Source organism: Cebus imitator, unplaced genomic scaffold, assembly GCF_001604975.1.
Source record: "Cebus imitator isolate Cc_AM_T3 unplaced genomic scaffold, Cebus_imitator-1.0 Scaffold99, whole genome shotgun sequence".
In the NCBI taxonomy this organism is placed as follows: Eukaryota; Metazoa; Chordata; class Mammalia; order Primates; family Cebidae; genus Cebus; species Cebus imitator.
In genome coordinates, this window is record NW_016107414.1 from 4,570,329 (window position 1) to 4,597,527 (window position 27,199).

General features: G+C 37.3%; 1 protein-coding gene across 1 annotated transcript; it reads left to right on the forward strand.

Annotated features, from left to right (window-relative positions):
* The first annotated feature begins 3 nt into the window (after nucleotides 1-3).
* NDUFA9 (NADH:ubiquinone oxidoreductase subunit A9) lies at nucleotides 4-27,199 on the forward strand. Its single transcript, XM_017536613.2, has 9 exons — nucleotides 4-110; nucleotides 5,097-5,267; nucleotides 5,628-5,725; nucleotides 8,614-8,705; nucleotides 9,908-10,049; nucleotides 13,933-14,035; nucleotides 19,441-19,508; nucleotides 20,683-20,759; nucleotides 26,688-27,199. The coding sequence occupies exons 1-9, from the start codon at nucleotides 62-64 to the stop codon at nucleotides 26,785-26,787; spliced, it is 900 nt and encodes a 299-aa protein (XP_017392102.1). The 5' UTR covers nucleotides 4-61; the 3' UTR covers nucleotides 26,788-27,199.

Consider the following 27,199-nt stretch of genomic DNA (forward strand, 5'->3'; position numbering starts at 1 on the left):
TTGACCCAGCTTAGCAGCCGTAGTCAGTCAGGAGTGCCGGCGCGGGGAATTGTGGGAGAAGATGGCAGCCGCTGCGCAATCCCGGGTTGTCCGGGCTCTGCCAATGTCACGTAAGTGTCCCCGGGAACGGCGACCCCTGATCGGGATTCCGAGACGGGGATCTAAGGTTTTGGGAGTGGCGCCGTGCTGCAGCGGTCACGCAGACTTCCTAGGCACTCTGGTTTTTCTAGGTCTGGAACTGCCTCTGGTTTCTCCTTTTGCTTTCCACTTCCCCGGCTTACATACTCAATTGTACATCTTGGGAGGGGACAAAAGATCTTGAGCAGTGGGAAGCGAAGAGAAGAAAGCAGGGGGTACGTAAGGGATCGAGAGAATCAGAGTTCTGATATGGTTGTAAGGGTTTAGGGTTCTGAGAAATATTTGTATGGGGCAGGGGGAGGAATCTGTAAGGTAGCGAAAAAAGGGTACTGACGAGAGGTTTTCTTGGATTGAGTTTATGACCTTGTGCAAACCCTTAATAGGTCTCAATTCAGATTCTTCATGGCACTATGGAAATGATAATATTACAATACCAGGGAGGCTCTGATAAGATTAAATAAGCTAATGTTTATAAAAGCATCCTTTTAACCAAAAGCGTCTCTACGGATGTAGAATGTGTTGGGCCGAGTGCCTTGGGGTCTGGGGAGAGAAGGATGTTTGAGAAGAGAAGAATCAGGAGCTTGGTGGAAAGGAAAGTGAATAATAATGAAGGCTCTCATAGAATTTGTTAGCATTATTTGTTTTCTCTCTAATCTGATTGGATCTGCTCCCAGTCCTCAAATTGGAAACATACATTTGCCCTTCCACTCGCTAAAAAGCCGGGCAATTAGAAATACTGTTATACTTTATTATTATTCTTTCACTCTCTACTCTTCCACAAATATATTCCAATCAAACTCCAAAAGTTGTATTTGTTTCTTAGTGTATTTTAAACTTACAGAATATCATTTGCTTTCAGAATTGGCTCATGTCAGAATCACTCGTAGAGCTTTATAAAAAATAGAAATTAAGACTGATTGTAGAGCGATTGAATCAGAATTTGTGAGATTAGCTTCTTGCACCTAAAATTTTTAAAAGCATCACAGATAGGTTTGATCTTCAGTCTAAGGCAAGGATTAGGAGTTTACAGGATCCTCTTTTTTTTTTTTTTTTTTTTCCATCATGGTTAGAACTCCTGCATACCACTGGGAAGGTGGTGGTGCACATCACTTAACAGTGGATAGTTTCGTAGTCACAATGTCTTTGCAAAAGCATTTGCTGGTTCTTGTTAAACTATTACATTTGTATGAAATAATGTAGATTGTGAATAGTAATCACTGTTTATTGAGTACCTGCTATCTGCCATATCCAGTTCTAGGTATTTTAATTAATTTTCTCTTTTAACCTACCTTCCTCTGACACCATAGCTTGTGTTCTTAACCACTCTCTGTTATTATGTGGTAAAGTAGGTTTTTGAGTAAATTCTGGAGAGGCAAGTCTAGTATGTAAAATAATCCACACACTATAGGACAGAACTGTGTAAGACAACTGTATATAGTTAAGCATGGCAAGACTATTATATATCACAGGAAATCATAAAAGGGAAAGATCATCATTTCAGGTACTGAAGGAAGATTGGAAGACGAGTGGAGAATTGTAGTGCTCCCATTGATCTCTTTAGGGCTGTTATGATCTGGAAAGTCTTCTGGGAAAGACAAGTGGGTGAGAATGGAGTCATGAAGTATTCAAGAGGCAGTGTAATGACTACTGGTATATCTGGGTTAGTGGAAAAGGAGATTGAATGGGTTAGATGGGATCAGACAGTGGAGAACTTTGAAAGCCAAGCAGAGTTTAGACCAGTAGTCTCCAAAGGGAGTTGTGCAAGAGGACCTAATAAGTTATGGAAATATAATATTAGAACTTCTAAAAACTCTTTTCTATAGTAACAGTAGCTAACACTTATGTAGTTTAAACTGTATGCCAGACACTATTCTAAGTAATACATGATTTATAATGCGTATATCATATTTCTACTATGTAGAGCATGCATATAATTTTTTAAATAAATACTTTAAAAAACTTAATGCACTGTGCAAGCAAATATGTTGCAGTAGGAAACCAATGTAGGTTTTTAAGCAGAGAAATATAATGAATATATTGTTCTTCTAACAGTACCCATAATAAATGGAAGAATGAGATGCTGGAACCAAACAGAATAATAATTTATATTTATTGAGCACCTACTATTTGCAAGGCACTGTGACAGCTGCTTGCCCATATGTTATTAATTCTCATCAACCCTTTAAATTGTCAGCTTCATGAAGCCAGGGTTTTGTATTTTACTGTGATAGTCACAGTTTCTAGAATAATACTTGGCCCATAATTATTAAAAAAACAAAAACAAAAACAAATAGCCATGTGAGGTTAGTGTGACATTACCTTCTGAGAAATTTCAAAGTAATAAAAGTAAAAGCAACTATTATTCATGGAATGCTTAATATGCTCTGGGTAATGTACTAAATGCTTTTTGTCTAATCTAATCTTGCGTCCAAGATTTACATCTAATCTTCTTAACAGTCCTTTGAGATATTAATTCCTTAACTCTAGTAATTCTTCCCAGTTCACTGACTCTGCCATCTTTTCCCTGTCTTATCCTATGTCCTCACTTCCTTATTCTAATCATTCTCTTTTATGCATTCTTAACTCCCCAGCCCAACTCCCACTGTCATAAAAAACACTGACCCTGATTAAACAAAACTTTCCACATAATTAGCTGCCTGCCACTAAGCAGTGGAGAACGGGGCTAGGGAAAACTCCAAACTAATTGGCTATGTTAAATTCATGCATACAAATCTCAAGTAGATTTTCAGTGCTACATTTTTATAGGAAATCAGATGAGAACAGTCATTTTCCCACCATAAACTCTAATAGTTGATATGTGATCATTCTTTGCCTTTTCTCTTATTACAGTGGGTAAGCTCCTTCTGCTCTCTTCTGTGGCCAGTTCCTTCACTTTGCATTTGATCTCATCCTCTCTCAACTATTCATTCCCTTTCCGGAATCAGGTATTTTCCCCCCTCTACTGTGGAAATCCTGTCATTTCCATCAGCACAAAAATGTTAACAGATATTTAAAACAAACAAACAAACCTGTCCTTGTCCTTGTGTTTCTCTAGTCCAATTTCTCGTTCCTCAGAAGGATTATCCATACTCCTCACCTGCTTACTTCCTTGCCTCACAGCCACTCTTTTGTTTACTCCAGTCTGGCTTTCAGTCCCACAAATCCAATAAAATTGCCCTTATTTATGCCACCTACATCCACATCCTCCAGATTCTGTGGTCCTCTGTTCTCTTTCTACTTCACTTTCAGCCTTTGGTAAAGTTAACTATGCTCTTCTTGAAACACTTTCTTTTTTGGTTTTTAGATTCTGTTTCCTTCTGCGTTTTTTTCCTACCTCACAGGACTGCCTTTTAATCTTTACTGGCACTTTGGGCTAGTTACCAACCTTATCTATAAGGTGGTGATAAAGGTAGCATTAAAAAAAGATAATACCTATGAAGCACTTAGAATAATGCTGGACACCTGCTAAGAGCTATTTAAAGTTAGCTGTTAATATGATGTTATTATTTCGTTATTATTATGTATGTGTTCTATGATGTTTACTTTTAATTTCTGTCACTATTAGTGAGCTAGGCTATTTCTCCAATTCCATACTTTTGGATAGGGAAGAAAAATGGCTTTTGGCCAGAATACCACTGGAAAGTCATCCTTAGAAAACAAACACAGATTTTCTAAAGGAAGCCCTGTTTGTCTCTTTCAGATCTCCTCAAATGTACAAATGCTAAACTCCAAAGTTTCTTGATTGGAGCAGAAGTGTGTTAGCACTGTAAACCTTTTTGTTTTTACTTACATGAAAGTCGAGGAGCTAACTCTAAAATTCTACTCTAAAAAGTTAGAAGAGACTTGAAAACTAGAGTGTATCCAAAAGAGATTCACATTCCTACCATATGAAGAATATTTGACAGGACAGGAAATGTTTAACCTGGAGAAGAAAATATTTAGTGGGGATATAATTGCTACACTTAATTGTAGAAGAGAGATTAGACTTGTTCTTTGTCATTCTGGAGGAGCACAGGACTAAAAACTTCTGGGAAGCAGTCACTGATTCCCGTTGTGGTAGAACTTTCGTTCTGTTATGGCTCAAAGCAGAATGGACCGCTACAGGAAGTAGTGAGTTTCCAACTCTGCAGGTGTTCAGGCAAAAGCCAGATGGTTCCTTTGCACACATGCTATAGAGAAGATATAAGCATTGGTGAATGAACTTTGAGGGTCCATTCTAGTACCAAGAACCTCAGTCTATGAAAAAGAAATGGGATATTTGACAAAATTCTTGCTGTTAAGCTTTCTAAAAGGCAGAACATCTTTCCTCAAGCACTTCACTCCTTTTATCATTATTTGTGATGTTATTCAGTGGTTTTTATTATAAGTCTCAACTATTGATGCATTCTTTTTTTTTAATGTTCTGTATTAATAATCCTCTGCTTCCAGCCGATATCAGCAACTTTGTTTTTCATTAGTCACCAGTGTCAGATTCTGTTCCAGGAGAGTCTTTTGTGTTGCCCTGTGCTAGGCTTATACATTATACCTCTGCATTGTTATGTGTTTCTCATGGAATTCTGTCCTTTCTTTTTTTCCTCTTTAAGACCTTTCTCAAAACATTTTATCCAGGAATCCTTCCTCATGGTAATGTGATTTAGTGCTCCTTTATTACGTATTCTCAGTTCCTTTCACCATATGGGCTTGTACTTTCCTACTTTGTGACTGTTTAATGTGTTTTTTAAACAATGTGACTTATCTTTTTAGGTAAATTACATTGTATAGAGTAGGGAATATATTTCCTCATGTCCTGTGGATTCTGTTGTAGTATTTTGTGTTTATTATTGCTTTTGATAGTTAAATTACTAAAGTACTGATAGAAAAATAGTGTTACAAGTTTTTAGGGAAAGGAGCTATTTGTGTTCACAGTTTTAAAAATATTAATATTTGCCATTGTTGTATACTTCGGGGTTTTGTTTAAGGTTCTGCCATTACTGCAGTAGCCACATCAGTGTGTCATGGCCCACCCCATCGCCAGCTTCATCATGCCATCATACCTCATGGGAAAGGTGGACGTTCCTCATTCAGTGGGGTCGTGGCCACTGTGTTTGGAGCAACAGGATTCCTGGGCCGATACGTTGTCAACCACCTTGGTAAGTGAAGTTCCTTGAGCTCATATGCTCCATTGCCACCGATTAGGATTGCCTGATGAGAAGCTATGAGCTATGTTTCTCTTCATTTTAACAGCATTATTAATTACTCCTATCTTGGATGTATGTAATTTTTATTTGTTGTGACATTAAGAGCACACTCATGCTCCTATATAGGAATTATTAAGATGGGAATAAGGGACTCTGAAAAGCTATGGCATCCTTAGCATGGCAAAATATTCCTTTTGTCAAATATAATATCAATTCACATACTATATTAGAATTTAAATATTTACCAAATCACAATTGTATAATATATCCACGTTATGTTAATGTTGATCCTTTTTTAATCGATTCTTTTAGGACGCATGGGGTCGCAGGTGGTTATACCTTATCGGTGTGATAAATATGACATCATGCACCTTCGTCCCATGGGTGACCTGGGCCAGCTTCTGTTTATGGTAAGGGCCTTTATGGCTGAGTGAAGTTGACAAATATACATTGCTAAGATCATTTTTAGGAGTAAGAGGGCTGATTGATTGAAATTGACAAATATAAATTACTAAGATCATTTTTAGGAGTAAGAAGCAGATAAAGCAGTAATTTCATCCTAAAAATGAACCAGAGGCACTCTCTATTCACAGGTCATTCTTTCAGGTGGGTTCCCACATCTTCTTTGTCATGCAAGCTCTAGACTGGCAGTTGGCAAACTTTTTCTGTGAAGGGCCAGAGAGTAGATATTTCTGGCTTTGCAGGCCATAGTCTTTGTCATAATTACTCAGCTCTGCCTTTGTACCTGGAAGTAGCCATAGACAATATGTACACAAATGGGCATGACTGCATTTCAATAAAGTTGTATTTACAAAATTAGGCTGCAGGCCAGATTTGGCCTATGGACTATAGTTTGCCGATCCCTGGTCTAGACTTGTTCTGTCTAGTGTGGTAGCCACTGGCTACATGTGGCTCCTGAGCACGTGAAATGTGGCTGGTCTGAATTGAAATACGTTGTGTGTATAAAATATGCAGGAGATTTCAAAGACTCAGTATGAAGGAAAGAATATCCAATATATCATTAATAGTTTTTGTATTTGTTACATATTAAAATAATATTTTGGATATATTAGGTTAAATAAAATATATCATTAAAATGAATTTCACTTGTTTCTTTTTCACTCATGTGCCTCATGTTATATTTCTGTTGGATAGTGCTCTATAGACATTAAAAAATCACAAATAGGGTGTTTTATAATTTGGTTATTTAGCATAGATTTAACTTAGAACAGTCCTTTCTGAGCATTCCCTTTGTCATTCTGTAATCTACAGGTTCTTCCTTTAGGCCAATAGTTGCCAGTGGGGTGAGGCAGGGGAAAGAGCATAGAGGAAAGCCATGAAGGGAGTGATTAATGGAACTCTTTGGTTATCACAGTGATTGGGGAGCCATCCTGGTTATTAGGTACATGCCAGGGATGCTAAATGTCCTACAGAGCACAGTCCCTTTCCACAAAGAGTTGTGCAGCCCCAAATGTCTGCAGCCAAGCTATTGATTGCTATACTCTCTGGCCTTGATGCTTAAGTCTACTGGATCTTATAGCTGACGTTCTACTTGTATTGTCCTGTAAGGAATGGAGCTTTTCCAGTTACACATTTTCCCTTTTAAAAGATATGTGCTAAACATCCTTACTATCTCTGGTAATATTCATACAAATTATTTGTAATCCCTTTAAATTTTAACTTACTTTCACTTCATTTTCACATTTTTATTTATTCTTTATCCAGTGTTCACAAGCTAAGTATAATATTATAAATTTCTTATTTCTAAAATGTTTTCTTCTCCAAAATCTTACTATTGAATATCTTCTTGGTATTAAAGTTACAGAACCTTAGCTTATTCCTAGTTCCTTGTGCTTTAAGTTTATTGGTCATCTTGTCAGAGCCTCAAAATTGACGTATTTAAAAAGTGATAGGTGAAAACTTTTGAACCATTGGAATTAACCAAATGACATCTATTCTGTTTTTTCTAGAGAGATTTATTTTCTGAATTTCTGGCATTGACCTGTGCTCAGCATGTCTGGATGAGCACGACCACAGGGAACTCAGAGGCTTATATGTTTAGCGTTTGTTTATGTGTTTATTTTCGAGAAGGACTATTTGGGGTGTGAGGCACTGATTCCTTCGCGTTAGTCTTTGTTTGCAACTCTTGTGTGAATGGCCACTTGTTTTACCTACCTGACTGCGCCCTTGGCCTTATTCCTGAGAATTTGGTTTTCTTCTAATATGTCACTCACTGCTGTAGATTTTATGTATATTTCACCTAATCCTCATAATAACCTCATGAGGTAAGTTGTGTTTTCTAATTTTACATGGGGCTTGAAGAGATAATTTATAGAAAGTTAGTACATGGCAAACTGAGATTTGCATTCCTGTCTGTTTGACTCCAGAGCCACTGTTCTAAACTGTGCCTTTTAGCCCACTTTCTATCATCAGTCGTAACTGGTTCTTTCTGCTGGGGCTTCATCTTTTTGTTCTTGAATCTCATTTTATAGTTTGTTTTCTCTTTTCTAAGTTAAATAGCAGTTTAGTTCTCTCTCTGTCTCTCTTTCTCTCATCCCTGCTTTCTTTCTCTTTTCTCATCTTGCCCCATCTCCCTCCCATTGCACTGACCCATGTATGTGCACTTACTATTTGGTGCTAAGAAATTCTTATTATTCGTTATCTTCCATTGAAATGCTTATAGAAACCAGCCCTTGGCTCACCCTAAAGTTTTAGGTAGTTATTTTAGACTCTTGTTTTCATGTTGTTAATGTAGAAATGACTAGATCTGGGGTTATAAAACAGGAAAGAATTAAAATGAAATAAGAAAATAGTAATGAATGGCCCCAATTAATACTAACCTTTAAAAGACACTCTCCCTATCTTCAGTCTGTAAGTGGTTGCTGTCAATAAGGGAAGGTCTCTGTCTCCCAAATGATCCTCGGTTCTTTGGCTATATTTCAAGAGAGGAGACTTGGTTTACTGGGGTTTTTTTTTTTTTTCAAACTTAGTGGGCAGTAGTTCAGTGGACAAAAACAAATATGCTCCGTTAAAAGTCAATAGCCTCCTTTCTAGCTCTGTCATTTGATTACCTGAGTAAAATGTACTTTTACATGTTTGTCTCCAAAAGAGTGAGAGAATCAGCAGGAAGTTTGAGATGTCCTGTCTGTTCTAATAGGTGGAGCTTGTATGAAATGGCACCATATTATGACTACAGCACATGACCTATTTTGAAACTTGCATCGAGGAGGCTACAGAAGTGTTGAATGCCGAGGTATACCCCGCTATGTTTTCATCTGATTGCCTTCTGCTATTATAGGAATGGGACTCGAGAGATAAAGATTCTATCAGACGAGCAGTGCAACACAGCAATGTGGTCATCAATCTTATTGGACGAGACTGGGAAACCAAGTAAGTCTTTGACTCTCGTTTCTTCTTTGCTAAAGTCTTTCTTAGGGTTAATAGACCTTTATTGGGCACCTTCTATGTGCCACCTGTCACAGTGACATTTTCAATTAGTTAATAAGGGTTGGTTGAACAATCACTTGCATACCCAGTAACACCCCTTAGGAGATGTAGCTGGCATTAAGTCTGGTATAAGTCAGCAGTGTGATATACTGCCCATAAAAAGCCAGTAGATAGTATTGATGTGGCTGATGTTGGTCCTGTGCTTGGATTAGTCCCTATGGGATGGGGTTAGGAAATAGGATTTTGCCTGTTCTGTTGCTTAGCAAGCTGAACATTGGTTTCCCTCATGTAGACAGTGTTCTAGGTGTCTTTTCTGCATTGTTAATTGGAGATGGCATGAGGACTAATTTGAACAGTTCTTTGTGTGGGTTGATTATTAGCAAATATTGTTTTAATCCTATAGTCCACAACACTTTGTTTACACCTCATTTTTTAGCGTTAATTAAAGTTTGACTTAGTTTTTAATATACGTCTTTCTTATCAAATATTTTATAAATTCTTTGATGACTTGGAGGTCTTATTCAACTTTTTATCCCACCTAATGATTAACATAGTATATTTTACAGAGTAAACATTTAGTTAATGTTACTGAATGAAATTGTTGACTGGGTATTTTCAATTTCTTCCTTTTACCTTGAGGGAAACAAAGTCCCAGGGGTACAAAGTGATTCCCAACACTTCCCTCCTCCCCAGCAACCAGTATAGCTAGGTTTCTTTAACGGGCCTCAGTGTCAAGATTCCTTGATAATGCAGAATATGATGTATACTGGATTTATTATAACTTAGAGTAGGCCCTAAATTGTGTAAAGTAATGACAGTGCTCAGACCTATAAACTTTTTTTAAAAAAAATTGTGGCTTAAACACTTTTCTTTTTTAAGATATTTTTTTAGAAATTGAGACAGGGTTTTATCATGTTGCCCAGGCTCATCTTGAACTCCTGGGCACTAGTGATTCACCTGCCTTGGCCTCCCAAAGTGCTGGGATTACAGGCATGAGTCACTACACCTGGCCAATTTTAGCTTTAAGTTAAGTTACTGCTGTTTAAAAGTTTAAGTAGCATGAATTTCAGTACTATTATGAAAACCAGCTTTGAGATCCTGCGTCTGGAGTTCTTAACCAGTCCTTTTATTTTTTTTTCTTCCAGATACTTTGATTTTGCGGATGTTTATGTGAAGATTCCTCAAGCAATTGCTCAAGTGTCCAAGGAAGCTGGAGTTGGAAAATTCATCCATGTTTCACATTTGAATGCAGATGTGAAAAGTTCCTCCAAATATTTGAGAAATAAGGTAAGTAACAAATTGATTGGGGAAGTGGTTCACAGAGCCAGAGTTTCTTGGCCCATTTGAAACATGATTTCAGTGAGAAGGGTTTATCATCGACATATCTAGAATTAAAAGGTTTTCTGATTCCCTGCACCCAGAACTAGGTGTGTATATGTGATGTTTCGACATTTTGGTTGAGTGCCTTCTGTTTGCAGGAAACTGTGCTAAGGGGCTTCAGAGTTGGCTAGACCATGTTACTAATGGAATTCAGATACTTAAAGTTTCTTTGAGGCATCACTGAATTGCACAGACACCATCACAGAAGGCAGAATATCATTTCTGCCGAAGGAATCATACTTGTGTCATCTACCATGGTTAAAGGACCATCTGTCTTTCTCACCCCTTGCATTGTAATGGTTTTATGCCACTCTTAAAGGGGCGATGTGAAGGCTCAGAATGATAGGGATTAATATTTGCCAGGGAAGATGCCTATTCAGATAGTACTTACACTCCTTTTACCCCCAGAAATGCCATACCTTGAGGCTGACCACTCTAGTTTGGAGTCAGTCTGTAACCTGAGTGAACCGTCTTCATTATTAGGGACCCAGAGGGATATCAGTGTCTGTCAGTGCCCTTAACATTTGGGTTCTGCCATATGGAAACCAGTTTTGAGTCATGCAAATAAAGACAACAGAGTTCCTTCATAATGGTTCCACGTTCTTGACTCACCACATTAATTTACTGGATAAACTATTCATGAAGCACCTACTATGTATCATATATTGTGTTAAGCACTGTGGATACAGTAGTAAATACAATAGACTTGGTCCTAGCCCATATTAAGTTTCTAGTCCAAATTAAGTTTCCACTCCACAGTTTGCTACTTTGCAACATTTGGTACAACTGGAATTATTTTTTAATTAAATATTTATTTATTTAAATATTTAAATATTTTTAATTAGAAAATAATTCCAGATGTACCAAATGTTGCAAAGTAGCAAACTGTGCCAAAGGGGCATATAATGGGGGAAAGAGGGCACTTTATCAGTTAGGAGCATTTAATTACTAGCATCAGAAAATCCAATATAAGCTGGCTTAAAAAGGGGGAGTTTATAGGCCCATGTATCTATAAATAATAAAACAAATAATTAAAAAATAAATAAAAAATTTTAAAAAATAATTTAAAAAATCTAGCAATAGGGAGCCTTAGCCACAGATTGTGCCAGGGTTTGTTAGGGCTCCTTGTTTCTCTGACTCTCAGCTTTGACTTTCTCTTTGTGTGGCTTTGTTTCTCATAGTCACAGAGCTAATATAGCACATCCAGGTCTCACATTTTCATGGTATGCTGAAGAAAGAGAGAAAATAAGAGACTGGATACTTGTGCCTGCCTCTGCTGAAACATTCATAAAATCATCTGAATTTCATGGCTGTTTGGAAGGGAATGGGAGGTGTCAGCAGTGAGGAAGAGGGGAGTCAGAGATGTCCAGCCCTCTGGCTAAAGCCGTTGGGTGGATGATAGTACTGTTGAGTAAGATGGAAAATATTTGAGAGGGACTAGGCTGTAGGGCAGTGACTCTTAGCCTTAGTTTCACATTCGAACCACTGAAGGAGTTTTTAAAAACTGATGCCTAGGCTGTTCTTCAGACCAATTAAAACAATCTCGGGGATTGCAACGTTGGCACCAGTATTTTTTAACTCTCTCTAGGTAATTCCGAGTGTAGCAAAGATTGAGGAGCACTATTTTACTTGAGAGAATGGAAGATACTTGAGTTTTGGACTCGTGTTTCAGGTGTATTTCAGATGTGTGTCAATCTTCCAGGTAACTGGTACATAGGGTGTCTGATCCTGGAGGTCAGAAGAGAGGACTGGGTTGGAGACAGAAATGTAGTTACCAGCATGGTTGTTAATTGAAGTAATGGGAGGGGATAAGATGGCTGGAGATTGAGAAGAGAGTTTTGGATTGGGCCCAGAACATACCAATGGTTAATGATCTGGTAGAGGAGGAGATACCTGCAGAAACCCAAACCAATCAAAGGCTAAGCAGGACATGATAAGGCAGAAGGGAAACCAGGAGAGTACAATGCTAGGGAAGCCAAGGCAAAGCAGTCTCACAGGAGGAAGTGAATACTTATGAATGCCATTGAGAAGTCATGCAAGATGATGACTGTACAGTCACCTTGAATCTATTGACATGGAGGTCATTGGTGATCTTATCAAGAATAGATTTAGTGCAAAGGTTGAAGCAGAATCCAGAGTGCAGGTGAATGAAGAGTGAGTTGGAACTGAGGCAGTGGGAATGGCAAGGGTAGGTACATTTTCAGGTAGCCTAACTGGCAAGAGAAAGATGAAAGACTGAGAGAATAGAAGCTGGAGAAGGATGTGGAGTTGGAATTTTTTTTTTTAAGGTAAAGGATCTACATTGTTTAAATGCCGGTAGGGAGATACTGGTAAAAAGAGTGAGGCTGAAGATGTGGAAGAAACAATAAATTGGACAGGGTCCTGAGAAAGTGAAAGGACATGAGCTCTAAAGCATTGGAAGTGATGCCATTCCTCCCTTCAGGTAAGAGAGGAGGAGAAAATTGTGCTTTATATACCTGAGTTTGTAGATTTAGTGGTGAGAACTTGAGGTGGTTTTTCTCTACTGTCTTATACTTTCTCTTTTATTAGAAGGTGAAGTCATTTACTGGAAGGAAAAGAAAGGGATGTCTGAAATTTGGATAGAATAGAAAATGTTTCCAATTGTCTCATGGGAAAGTAAATTAATTAGAGGAAAACACTATTTTTGGGACATGTTGAGGGCCCAGTTAAAATTGTTGGCATGAATTTATAGTGGTACCCATTCGTGATTTTTACTTATTTCTTTTCCTGCCAGCTGTTCAAGGCAGTGGGAGTGCATGGCCCAAGGAAGGCAAATGGATTTCTAGGATTAGAATTTTGAATGGTGGCTAGAATAAAGGACAAAGGGACAAGGTAGTTTACAATATTGGCAAGAGAATGTTGAGAAGATGGCCTATGGACCCTAATCTGGAATTCAGAAGGGAGAACAGGAACAGTCAGAAGGGTTGATACAGGGGAAGCAGAATCGGTGCACTAGGATTCTTGAGAAGGCTGAGAAACAGGTATCCCAGGAGCAGATGGACAAAGAACAGGCAGGCTAGAAATGGTAGGAAATTGCCATCCGAGAGTAGGATGCCTTCATTTAATACCTCTGAAAAAGAGCAATTCCAGTTGTTGATATGGCATATGGTGTAACTGAGTTAAGAGTGTTAGAAGTGGAACGAAGAGGAGGTCGTTGGAGTTGAGCAGCTCAAGAACCTGAGAAGTCCCAGCCCACTTGGACATTTATGTCACCCCCAGTGGTAGTGAAAGTAGAAAGGAAGACTGAATTAGGTGCCGATATCTTCATCAAACAAGAAGACTTGCCTAGGAGGCTGGTAGATGATAACAAGTAAGGATGGTACAGCAGTTGAGATTAGGAAGATTGACTCTATCCGCAACGTCCTCTGGATATATACATACTGCTGCCACTTCCATTATTTTAGCCCACTGCCACCATACTCTCCTTTCTCAAACAGACTGCTAGATTGTTGACACAAACCAGAGAATCTGTAAATAGAAGGCAAAATGGAGGCTGAAAAAATTCTACTTTGATTTTTTTCCTTCAATGTAAGCTTCCCTTAAAATAAAAAATGGGAAGAAACCCAACCAAAGCTATAAGGTGCAGGACATGTTTGTGGATTATATTTTTTAAAAGCTCTGCGTAACTGAGTTTTATGAATCACATGATGACCTTTATCTGGAGGAATATATCACCTTTGAAATACAAGTCATGTCTTAATGGCGGTAAGAATGGAAGCTTTATTCACTTGTCTCAAAACTCAAAACAGGTTTGTTGGTTGTTGTTTAGGCTGTTGGAGAAACAGTAGTGAGAGAAGCATTTCCGGAAGCTGTTATCATAAAGCCGTCAGACATCTTTGGAAGAGAGGATAGATTCCTTAATCATTTTTCAAGTACGTATTCTTTCTTAATGATAGAAGAGATGGATACTGATTAACCAGGTTGAAGTTGAACAAGCTAACAGCTTTCTCTGATTGACGGACTAAGGTTATATGTTTTCTGCCTCAGTTGCCTTTTTCTCCCCTAAGGTTATATTTTCATAGTCTTTTGTATTCCATATCAAAAGAAGCAACTTAGATTAATGAAAAGAGCATGAACTTGGGAGTCAAAGACTTGAGTTTAAGTCTTGGCTCAACTAACTCTGTGACCTCGACAAATATTAGAAGATCACAGGGTATAGTTTCTCCATCCTAAGATCCTCTGTGTTACACATATTTATTCTTACCCTCCTACCCACTCCCACTCCAGACAACCACTGATCTTTTTATTATCTCTATACTTTTGCCTTTTCCAGGATATTATATATATGGTTAGAATCATACACAGTATATAGCCTTTTTAGGTGTACTTCTTTCACTTAGCAATGTGCATTTAAGATTCTTTCATTTCTTTTCATAGCTTTATAGCTCATTTTTTTATATAGCTGATAGTATTCCATTGTGTGGATTCCATTGTATTGGATGTTTGTTTATCCAATTTAGATGTTTCTATCTTGTTTTTCCCCCTGTTGGCTTGTGTCCACGTAACATCTGTAATAATTTCTACTTTAAAAGTTTTGTGGTAAAATATACATACTATAAAATTTGCCATCTGCTATGGGCTGAATTGTTCCCCCTCATAATTTGTATGTTGAAGCCCCAACACCATTGTGAATTTATTGGGAGTTAGGGTTTTTCGAGGTAGTTAGGGTTAAATGAGGCCGTAATGGTGAGGTCCTAATTCAGTAGGATTGGTGACCTTATAAGAAGAGGAAAAAAGAGAAATCTGTCTCTCACTGTGTGCACATACTGAGGAAGGACCCTGTGAGGACACAGCAAGAAATCAGCTGTCTCCAAGCCAGAAAAAGAGCCCTCACCGAGAACCACACTGGCTGGCACTTTGATTTTGGATTTGCTAGCCTCCAGAACTGTGAGAAAATACATTTTTATTGCTTAAGCCACCCAGTCTATGTATTTTGTATGGTAGCCTGAGCAGACTAAAATAGATTTTGGTACCAAGAAGAGGGGTGCTGCTGTAACAAATACCTAAAAATATGAATGGGCCTTTGGAACTGGGTTACAGGTAGGGGCTAGAAGAGTTTTGAGGGACACAGTAGAAATATGGATGTTAAGGGTGATTTTCGTAAGGTCTCAGATGGAAATGAGTAATATGTCATTGGAAACTGGAGGAAAGGTGATCCATATTATACAGTGGCGAAGACATTGGCTGAACTGTGTTCTAGTGGAAGGTAGAATTTGTGAATGCTGAAATTGTTTATTCAGCTAAGATATCTAAGTACGAAGTGTTGAAGAAATGCCTTGGTTTCTCCTGTTTATAATTAAGTACAAAAAGAGAGAAAGATGAAGAAGGACTTGTTAGGCAAAAAGGAACCAGAACCTGAAGATTTGGAAAATTTTCAGCTTATCCATATTGCAAAAAATTAGAAAGCTTGTTTTAAAGAGAACACTAAGAGTGTGGCTGAACAACCATTTGAGGAAGAGATTGTGGACGTGACTAGCAAACTAATAAGCCATCTCAGGAGAAGCCAGGAACAGAGATGAGATTGTATCAGCAAAGTCACCAGCAGTTTGAACTAGAAGGGACAGAATGAAAGAAACCTGTCTGACTTCTTATATCCGACAGGACCAGACCATAGAGCTATTTGGCCGTGAATGTGAGCTGTTTTTCAAGAAAAGGGAAGAGTGACTCCAAAAATGATTTAGAGATGTTCAGAACTACCTCTTTGGTTTCAAAGGATGGGGCCATTGCCTCAGTTTAAACAGACCACATGGTCTTTGTCAGAGGCCTTGGAGGTAGGATCACCCAGAGTCTTGGCGGTAGAGCTGCTTGGTCCTTGAGGCTACAGCCTCCTGGAACCTTTGAGGTGTGACCCTCTGCTCAGCAGAGCTGCTGCGGTGGGACTGCTGCCCCAGTGGCTCCTGGAAGTTAGGACCACTGTTTCAGTGTCTTCTGAAGGTGAGACCACCATCTCTGTGAATCTAGAAGGCAAGGTGTCTAGGCAAAGAGGATTGTTCTTGAGCCTTAAAATCTAATAGAATTTACCTTGCCAGGCTTTGGACTTGTTTGGGACTTTTCACCCTTTCTTCTTTCTTATGTCTTTTAGAATCGGAATGTCTATCTTATGCCTGTCTCACCACTCTATTTTGGAAGCACATAACTAGTCTGGTTTCACATGTTCATAGTTAGGAATTTTGCCTCAGGATGACCCGCACCTTGAGTNCTTATGCCTGTCTCACCACTCTATTTTGGAAGCACATAACTAGTCTGGTTTCACATGTTCATAGTTAGGAATTTTGCCTCAGGATGACCCGCACCCTGATTTAGATGATATTTGGATGAGACTTTGGAGTTTAGAGTCTTAAGAGTAAGACCGTTTTAACTATTTACCAGAGTACAGTTCAATAGGATTAAGAGATTTACATTGTTGTACTACCAATCCCCAGAACTTTTTCATCTTGTGAAACTGAAATTCTGTACCCTTTAAACAACTCCCTGTTCCCTGTTTCCCCCCAGCCCCTGGCAACTACCATTCTTCTTTTGGTTTCTATGAATTTGACTACCTCATATAAGTGGAATCATACAGTATTTGTCTTTTGGTAGCTGGCTTATTTGACTTAGCATAGTAACGCTCAAGGTTCATCCATGTTGTACCGTGTGATGTGATTTCCTTCCTATTGAAGGCTGAATAATATTCTGTTGTATGTGTATACCACATTTCGTTTAATAAGCCATCCATCAGTGGTTACTCAGGTTGCTTCCCATTCCCACTTTTGGCTTTTGTGAATAATGCTGCAGTGACTATGGATGTACGAAGTATCCCTGATTTCAGTTATTCAGGGTATGTACTGAGAAGTGGAATTGTGGTAGGTATATCTGTTTTTACTTTTTGGTTGAGCCACCATAGTGTATTCCATAGTGGCTGCACCATTTTACATTGCCACCAACAGTGCCCAAGGTTTCCAGTTTTTCCAGATCTTTGTCAACATTTGTTATTTTCTATTTTTTTTGATAGTAGCCATCCTAATGGTTGTAAGGTAGTATTTCATTATGTGTGTTTTTTGTTTTTGTTTTTTTGAGATGGAGTCTTGCTCTATCACCTAGGCAGTGGTGTGATTGCAGCTCACTGAAGCCTCAAACTCCTGGGCTCAGGGGATCCTCTTGCCTCAGCTTCTTACATAGGTGGGACTAGGTGTGTACCTGGCTAAATAGAGAGAGAGAGAGAGAGAGAAAGAGATTTTTTGTAGAGATAAAGTCTTGCTGTCTTGCCCAGGCTGGACTCAAACACCTGGCTTCAAGCAGTCATTTTGTCCCAGCCTCCCAAAGTGCTGGGATTATGGGCATGGGCTACCTTGCCTGGCCTCACTGTGGTTTTGATTTAGATTTTCCTAACGATTAGGGTGTTGAGCATCTTTTTATCTGCTTGTTGGCTGCTTTATTAATTGGAGAAATGTCTATTTGTGTCCTTGTCCTATTTTTTTTAATTGGGTTGTCTAGTTTTTGTTGTTGAGTTGTAGGAGTTTATTTATTCAGAATATTAAATGCTTATCAGAGATATGATTTGTAAAATTTTCTCATATTTTTTAGTTTGCCTCTTCACTCTGTTGTGTTCTTTGATTCACGGAAGTTTTTAATTTTGATATAGTCCAGTTTATCTGTTTTTACTTTTGTTGCCTGAGCTTTTAGCATTATATCAAAGGAGTCGTTGCCGAGTCTAATGCCATGAAGCTTTCTACTTTTGTTTTTGTCTAAGAGTTTTAGAGTTTTAGCTCTTAGGTTTAGGTCTTTGATTCATTTTGAGTTACTTTTTATATACGGTATGAGATAAAGATCCAATTTTATTCTTTTGCATGTGGATATCCAATATGTTAAGAAGACTATCTTTCTCCATTGAATGGTCTTGGTGCTTTTGCCAGAAATCATTTGACCATATATGCAAGAGTTATTTCTGTCTATTCCATTGGTCTGTATGTTTGTCTTTATTGCCACTGTTTTGATCACTGTACACTGTTTTGATTACTGTGCTTTTGTAATAAGTTTTGAAATCAGAAAGTGTGAGACTTCCAAAAATTTGTTCTTTTTCAAGATTGTTTTTGATTGATTATTTTCAAGATTTGATTTTTAGATTTAGAAGAATCCCTTTAAATTCCATATTATGAATTCTAGGATGGCATTTTCTATATTTCTGCAAATGTAAATAGACATTGGGATTTTGATAGGGATTGCATTAAATCTGTAGATTGCTTTGGGTAGAACTGATGTATGTCTTAGTCCATTTTGTGCTACAACAAACATTGAGTAATTTATAAAGAAGAGAAAGTTATTTCTAACAGTTCTGGAGGCTGGGAAGCTCAAGATCCAGGTGCTGGGATCTGGTGGGGGCCTTCTTGCTGTGTGCTCACCTGTCGCCCAGGCTGGAGTGCTGTGGTGCGATCTTGGCTCACTGCAACCTCTGCCTCCTGGGTTCAAGCGATTCTCCTGCCTCAGTATCCTGAGCAGCTGGGATTACAGGCGTGCACCACCACACCCAGCTAATTTTTTGTATCTTTTTTGTAGAGACAGGTTTTACCATGTTGGTCAGGCTGGTCTCGAACCCCTGACTTCATGATCCACCCATCTCGGCCTCCCAAAGTGTTGGGATTACAAGCATGAGCCACCATGGCTCGCCATTTCTACCCTTAAATGCTTAAAAAAAATTTTTTTTTAACCTAATATTTAAACCACTTGGGATTTGTTTTAGTTTATGGTAAAAACTAAAACATTATCTCACATTTTTTTTCAAATAGCAGAATAATTATGCCAGCACCATATGTCAGCTAACACTTCGTCAGGGCCTTTTACTGGGTTACCTGTTCTGTATCACTTGTCTGTTGATACAGCAACAGAACTCATCTAGATATCAACTAGATAGACAACTCATCTGTCCTGTTGCTGTATCAACAAACGAGTGATACAGCATAAGAATCATAAGGAGGAACAGCTCTGTGTTCCTCCTTAGAATGGGTGCAGCTAGAGTCCAGTCTTGGACATGGTGATGCACTTAGCATTATAGAGCAGACTAGTTGTCAAGCCTTTTGACCTCTTTGTTCTTCATGTTTTTAAATGTTCGGCCTTTTTACTTTCCATGTTCGTTATCTGAAAAGCTAATGACTGCCGTTTGTAAGTGCATTCAGTTCCTCAGAGTCAGCTACATTCACTATATTATTTCTATTATGCACAATAATTAATGTTAATCTTAAGATCGGTGGGTCTTATGCAACTTAAGCCTTCTCAGTATAGTTCTCATTCTTTCTTCCGCTAGATATACGTCGCTTTATTGGTATACCCCTTGTTTCCTTGGGCTGGAAGACAGTTAAACAACCAGTATATGTAAGTACTTGGATGAAGAGGCTCAGAAAGGGGTTTTTGATGAATTCGGATTTGGGTGTCAGGTTTCTGGTTTTGTCCTAATTTAGTAATTCTGTCATTTTCTTTGTCAACTTGTGTCAGCTAGCTGCCTCTCAGTTTACTTAAGAGGTACATGCCTTCTCTGTATCTTCATTTGTTGATTCATTTAAGAAAAATTTATTGAAGCCATAATGTGCTAGACACACCATACATGTCACATGTCACTAGGGAAATAAAGATATTAACTAGATAGACACAAATTTCTGTTCTCAAATTGCCTTCAGTCTGAGGCAGATAAATAAAGCAGTTACCGTACAACGTGCTATTCTAAGGAGAGGGTTTTATGTAATTACATCAGAAGGGTGCCAAATCTAGACTTGGGTCTCAGAATGAAGGACATTTAGGGTAAAACCTTAAAGATGACTAAAGGTAAGTCTGATGCAGGGAGTTGGGGAAGAGTATTGCATGCAGAAGGAACAGTAGGTCCAGGGGCCCAGAGGTGAAAGAGCGTGTTGGATTCCATGTTCGGTTGAACCAATTTTTCTCAGTAGTGGCAGTATTGACATTTTGAGCTAGATAATTCTTTGTTATGGGGGCTGTTGAAGGATGTTTGGCAGCATTCCTGGCCTCTAGCCGCTAGATGCCATTCATACCACCCTCCAGTTGTGACAACTGAAAATGTCTCCAGACGGTTGTCAAATGTCCCCCGGGGGCCAAAATCACTGTTACTACTACCGTTTTTGAAAATCGAAATGGTAGCATATTAGCAATTCCATATGATACAGCTTAATAGTTTGTGATGGTTAATCAGAGCGTTGGGAGGAGTGGTAAGAGATGAGCTTGGCAAGCTGTGGGCAAAGGCAAGTCAGAAAAGCTTCAAGCTATCTGAAGGTAAGTACATTCCTACTGTGGAAAATACTTGGATAGCAGGGATTATTTGAGCTCTTGAGAAGGCTCATTCTTCAGGAAGCTTTCTGTGAATAGATAATGCCATTATTTTAACTTTGTCACATTTTCTTTGTTGAGATCAATGTAGCCTTCTTCCTTTCTCCCTCCTTCCTTCCTTTTTCCCTTCTTTCCTTTCTTCCTGTCTCTCTGTCTCTCATTCTATCTCTTTTTCAACTATTACTTCAACATACATTATAATTTCTTATAGGTCTCAGATGTATCCAAAGGAATTATTAATGCAGTTAAGGATCCTCATGTCAGCGGGAAGACCTTTGCTTTCGTTGGGTAAGTGCTTAGAGTTTTAATTTAAAATTATGCTACTATAATGAAGAAATCAATATCTAACTTAGTTACTAACAGATTTATTTGTTGCACTTTTACAATATCAGAATCTTCCCATTGCTTTCATTAAGTCAGAATTTGAGGGAACCTGAAATCTACTTTAATGAATGATTCTTCTGTTACCAAAGTCTGAGAACCATTGCCCGAGACTATTACATATACTTAGTCCAGTGACCCTTAGGGATGGTTTTGTACAACTCCAGTGATGTTTTTAATATATAAAAGAATATTGCTGTAAATTCTAAAACACAAACAAAACACTTTTAGGGAGTGAGTATGGTTATAAAACCACATTAATTTTGATGGAGTATCGCAATGCCCCCAGAAGCTGAAAATGGGTGCTTTATAGCACAATTACTAGTGCTGTGCAAGATTGATTATTTCTTTTGTGCTCTTTGCTAAAATTTGCTCTCAGAAAAAAAATGGGTACAGTTAGGCTGTGTGACTTACCTGAAATTAGTAAATCATGTCACAGCTAGGCTTAGGACTTTTTTTACTGAATTATCTAAAAGTCACAAAGTAAGACTTCATCTGCCAAGTTGAGAGGTATCAGATTCACCTAGTAAGTGGTTCAGAATCTTGTCATTCTGTGAAGCAACCTAATGACACTTGGCATTCTATGAAAGGTAAGGATCTGGCTCAGTATTTAAGGGATAGCCTAATTCCTAAGAAATATTTGCCTCTAGAGGGAAATGATACTCTTCTCTTTAAGCCGAGAGGCATAGTATGTATTCCCAGAATTATAAATCTATACATTGTTGTGTTCTATTGTTCTTTGGTAAACAGTTTTTTTTCAGTGCAAAAAGCTCTTAGTTTTCCATGTCAACTAACAGCTGCAAAATATGTCTTCCTTTCAGTTTCCAGTTTGGCGCATTAGCATGCAGTCAGTTATATAGTCTAGGGAAGAATTACAAAAAAAAATGTATTCAACACAAGTTTCATAAAATACTAAACACAAAAGACATTAGTTCCAATGAAGAGGTACATGGACTAGAATTTCAGGGAATAAATGAACAGAAATGGCTTGTGAATTTTACTTGCTGCAGCTCTCGATGAGTTGAACATTTTCCTCTTTACCTTTGCCTAGTCACTCTCATCTTGTCTGGGCTCCAGTAAGTTATTCTTCTTTGGCATAGTGATGGAAAAAATAATACTAGACATTGCAGGGTAGATATTTTTCCTTGTGAAATAGTAGATACGCATCAACACATTTCTTGTCTCTTCAGCCCCAGGAAAAAAACTCCCTGATATTTTGAGGCTAAGGCAGAGATATAAGACTGTAATTTTGCTCCTAGGTTTTTTGTAGTTATTAATTATATTATCTTGGTCCATTCTATTTGTCATTCATTCATGAAATACCTATTGCTACACACTCATACACACAACTGTGATAATGAATAAACACATTCAGCAAAATCATGAGGTATAAGATCAGCATAGAAAAATCAATTTCTATATACTAGCAAATGAGCAATTTGAAAATAAAATTAAAATAATTTTATTCACAGTAGCATCAAAAATAATAGAATATTTAAGTATAAATTTACCAATTAAATTTATTATACTTAATAAGTAATAAGACATCCCATGTTCATGGATTGGATGAGTCAGTATGATTAAAATGATAATTTGCTTCAAATTAATCAACAAATTTAACTTAATTCTATCAAAATTCCAAAGGACTTCTTTGCAGAAATTGACAAATTGATTCCAAATTTATATGGTAATGGAAAGACCCACAATAGACAAAACCATTATGTTTCATAGTTTCAAAACTTAATAGCTATGATTCTCAAGATAGTGTGGTACTGACGTAAGAATAGATATATAGATGAATTAACCAGAATTGATAGTTCAGAAATAACTATGGACAACTGCTTTTTGAAAAAGGTGCTATGGCATTTCAAAGGGGAAAGGATAGTCTTTTCAACAAATGGTTTTGGAATATCCACATTAAAAAAAAAGATGAACTCCTATCTTGCACTGTGCATGAAAAAATTAAAATAATTCAGAGACTTCAGTGTAAGAGTTATTAAACTATAAAAATTTTGGATGAAAAATAGAAAATCTTGTAGACCTTGGGTGCTATGGTGTCAAAAGCATAATTCATAAAATTTTAAAAAATGGATACATTAGGCTTCACCAAAATTAAAACTCCGGTGTTTCAAAACACACCATTAAGAAAATGAAAAATCAAGTCACAGATGAGGGGTGGGAAATATTTGTTAATTACATATCTGATAAAGGACTACTATCCAGAATATACAAAGAACTATGAGAACTCAATGAGAAGACAACCTAGTTTTTAATATGAGCAAAAGACACGAATAGGCACATCACCACAGGAGATATATTTAATGGCTAAAAAGCACATGAAAAGATGCTCCATATTACTAGTGAAAATGCAGATCAAAACTATAATGAGATACCAGTTCACAGAGAGAAAATAACAAATGTAGATGAAGACATAGAGTAATAGGAACTTTATACTAAGATTGCTGGTAGTGGTGTAAAATTGTACAGCGACTTTAGAAAACAGTTTAGTATCTTCTTAAAAAGTTAAGCATAAATTTACCACATGGCTTATTAATTTTATTTCTAGATATTTAACCAAAAGAAATGAAAATGTGTCTACACAAAGATTTGCACATGAATGTCCATAGGAGCATTATCATAAATGCCAAAAATTGAAACCATCCCACATACTCATCAACTGATGAAAGGAGGAATAAAACATAGTAGCATTGCCATATAATTGAAGTTCAACAATAAAAAGGGATGAAATATTGACACGTTACATGTATGAACCTCAAAAACGTAAATGAAAGAAGCCCAATACAGAAGAGATCACATGTTGTATGATTCCATTTATATGAAATGTCTATAAAAGGCAACTGTAAGTAGATTTGTGATTGCCTGAGCCTGGGAGTAAAATCCAGGATTAAATGGCTGTGGAGGATCTTATGAGTAAGGAAAAATATTCTAAAACTGGATTATGGTAATGATTGCACAACTTGGTAAATGTATGAAAAAATCATTGCATTATATGATTAAAATGGATGAATTTTAATGTATATAAATTATACCACAATAGTGAATAGCACAGGTAAGATTTCTGCCTTTGTGGAACTTATAGATTAATGATGAGACACGTAAGTAATAATTAAGCAAAATAATTAAAATAAATGACCAAAAAGGAAAGTCCAGTATTATTGGAAAGAAAATCAGAAGGAGGGAGTTGATAACTATATTGGGTGCAGCCAAGAGGTTGAGTGGGTGGCGGCATGGAGATTCATGGTCACCTTAGTGACCTTAATAACCTCATTTGAACATTGGGCAAAGGGCGATTGGATTGCAGTGAGATTCGAATGGCAGGATAGGAAGTGGAGGCAACAGTTAGGTAACTATTTAGAGAAGTTTGTAAAAGGGAGCAAAGGAAAGGGGTAAAGAGAAGGCTGTGAAACATGAGTGTCTTGTCAAGGGAGGTACCACCTGCATTTGGAAGATTGTACATCTTGTTTATAAATTGCTAAGAATGGCCCAGGAAAGAGATAAGAGCTGATGACTCAGGAGATGGGGGCAACAAAAAAGGAGCAGAGTCCTTTAAGAATTGAGAGGAGTTGGATACAGAGTGCAAATGAGGGTTTGACCTTTGCAAAAGACAAAAATTCCTTCAATTTTAATGAGGAAAATAATTCAAGGATATATGCAGATGCAGGTAGGTTTGGATGTGAGAATTTCAGGGAGTATCTTTTCCTGTTGCAATTTGAGGTTAACTAAAAGGCAGGATGGAGTGGGTTAAAAAAAATGTGTGGAAAATCTGAGGACAGAGAAGATAGAAAGTATCCCCTGGGAGAATAGGAAAGAGCTTTTCCTAGGAGAACATGTAGGATTGCCAAGCAGAACTGAGTGTTCCATTTGAAATTACTGAGAAAAACTATATGGTGAAGTCAATTCACTCAATTACATTTTTTCTATAGTCTTGTCCCCCTGGGGTTTCAGGCTCAGAGAAGGCAGATGTTTGGGTTAACCAGAGTAAGTGTTTTGCTTGGCAAATATAGTGGTTACAGGCCTGGGAGACAAGGTTTTGCTGAGGATATTTGCAGAGGAATAACTGTAATGCTGAGCCATGAAATCTAAGCTGGGAGGGATGCAGGCTTCAATGTACCTTTCTCTGTGAGCAAGGGCACTTAAACTGGTCTTCTAGTTGCGTTTTATGGAACACAAAGTGCTTCAGAACAGCTGAAGAGGAAATCTATTACGTAGAAGTAGTTTACCCATGATACCAGTTTTGTTAGTCATCGTAAAAATTCAAGTTGTTCTTGGCGTAGCATGTATTATATGTCCTGTAATGATCCTTACAAATCTTTCTGGAATTTGAAGAAATCTACTTTAAAACCTTTGTCTGATATTTCCCCTAGCTGACAGTTTCTTGTTTTTTAGTAAAGTATGTCAGGATAATGAGGTTCTCACTGAATTAACGTCACTCAGCTCTTGGTTGTCATAGATTTTCTGTCATGAAACATGCAAATTAATTAGGAAATGGGTGAAGAAATATTAAAATGTATTATAAGCAATGACACTTATTAATGCTAGGTTAAAATCGTACAGAACTATTCAGATTAATGAAATAGAGCAGAAAGTCCAGAAACAATCCCACTGTATGTAAGGATATAGTATGTGATAAGGGTGACATTTTGGTGTAGGGAAAGAATCAGTACAGTAAATGATTCTGTAAATAGCATTGAAGCAATTGGCTTACATCTTGGGAAAAATATAATTACATGTTTATATAATATCATGTATAAAAATATGTCACAGAAGGAACTTACTTTATAGTAAAACAAAATCTTTTTTATAAGCTTTAGACAAAATATATGGAAATTTATGTCACTGCAGAGGAATTTTCTAAATATGAAACCAAGCCATAAAGAAAATCAGTAGTTTTGGTTAAACTGTTAAAATTTTATGTGCACAAAACACTGTAAATAACACTAAAAGGTAAAATACAATCAATAAAAGGTATTTCCAACAGTATCACTAAAATATAGAGAATTCTTACAAATTATTTTTATAGACAGGGACTCCAGGAGGAAAGAAAAGATAAATACATAAATGACCAAAAATTCATGAAGAAATAACCTCTCGTATTAAAAACATAATAATTAAAACATGATACCTTTTTTAATGTAGCAGATTGGCAAAATTTTGTTTTATTATGACAACTCATTTTGGGTGGAGGGGACATTCTTACTAACATTTTATATAAATTGATAGAACCATTTAGAAAAGCAGTTTGGAAGTATTCAATAAAAGCCTTAAAATTTCAAAGTCTACATGAGCCAGTTCCACTTCTACAAATATATTCTAAATGCATAATCATGGATAAGTATAAATATTTATTACAAGAATGTTCATTAAAGGATTATTTTATAAAAGAAAAATATTTTTAATAGCAAATGTCTCAAAACTGGCAATTGATAAAATAATTGTGATTACATGGATTGTAATATGTGCAGTCATGAAACATGTAATAAAATATTTAATGATATGGAAAGACAGTTGTGATATGTTAAATGAAAAGACGTTACAGTTGTGATATAATGTTAAATGAAAAGACGTTACAGCATAGAATGGATTATGTGTTTATAAAAACAAAAATAATGTGTATATGTAAGGGGATGAGAAGGATATAGATCAAATATACTAATTGTCTTTCATAATGGGATTATGGGTGATTCTCCTTTGTGCTAATCCGTATTTACTACATAAATATATGTTTCCTTTTTTATGAGAAAAATGCTATTTTGTTAAAAAGGAAAATTTGTGAGAAGCATGGAACTGAAAGAACTGTGTATTGTCTTTTTGTAGGCCAAATCGGTACCTCCTCTTTGACCTGGTGAAGTACGTCTACGCTGTGACTCACAGATTATTCCTCCCATACCCCATACCACGTTTTGCCTATCGGTAAGTAGAATGCTCCTTTTGTGCGACTTCTGAAAAAAGCTAACTCCACACACTTGTTCTTAATGTTCTCCCTTAGGGTATAGGGTGTGTGAATGACTAGTCTCCAACTCTCCTAGTATTATGACATTAGTGAGGAAGAAGCAGAACTAGATTAGTGCCAGTAAGAAAAATGTGTTGGGAGATTAAATCTGCAGTCCTTCACTTTCTCCAATTTAAAACCATTGAGTTTAATTTTGGAGAAATAACTTGCTTGGCATATACATAAGAGGCAGTCAGGTTCCCCTGTGTTTCATGTTGCTCATTATTAAATCAACCTGATCATGCTACTGGGGAAAGGAGTCAGGCTAATTCAGACTTGGATTTGTGCTTGCCTTCTCTTCTTTCCTTGCTTCTTAGTTCACTTCTTCCCTTTGTGG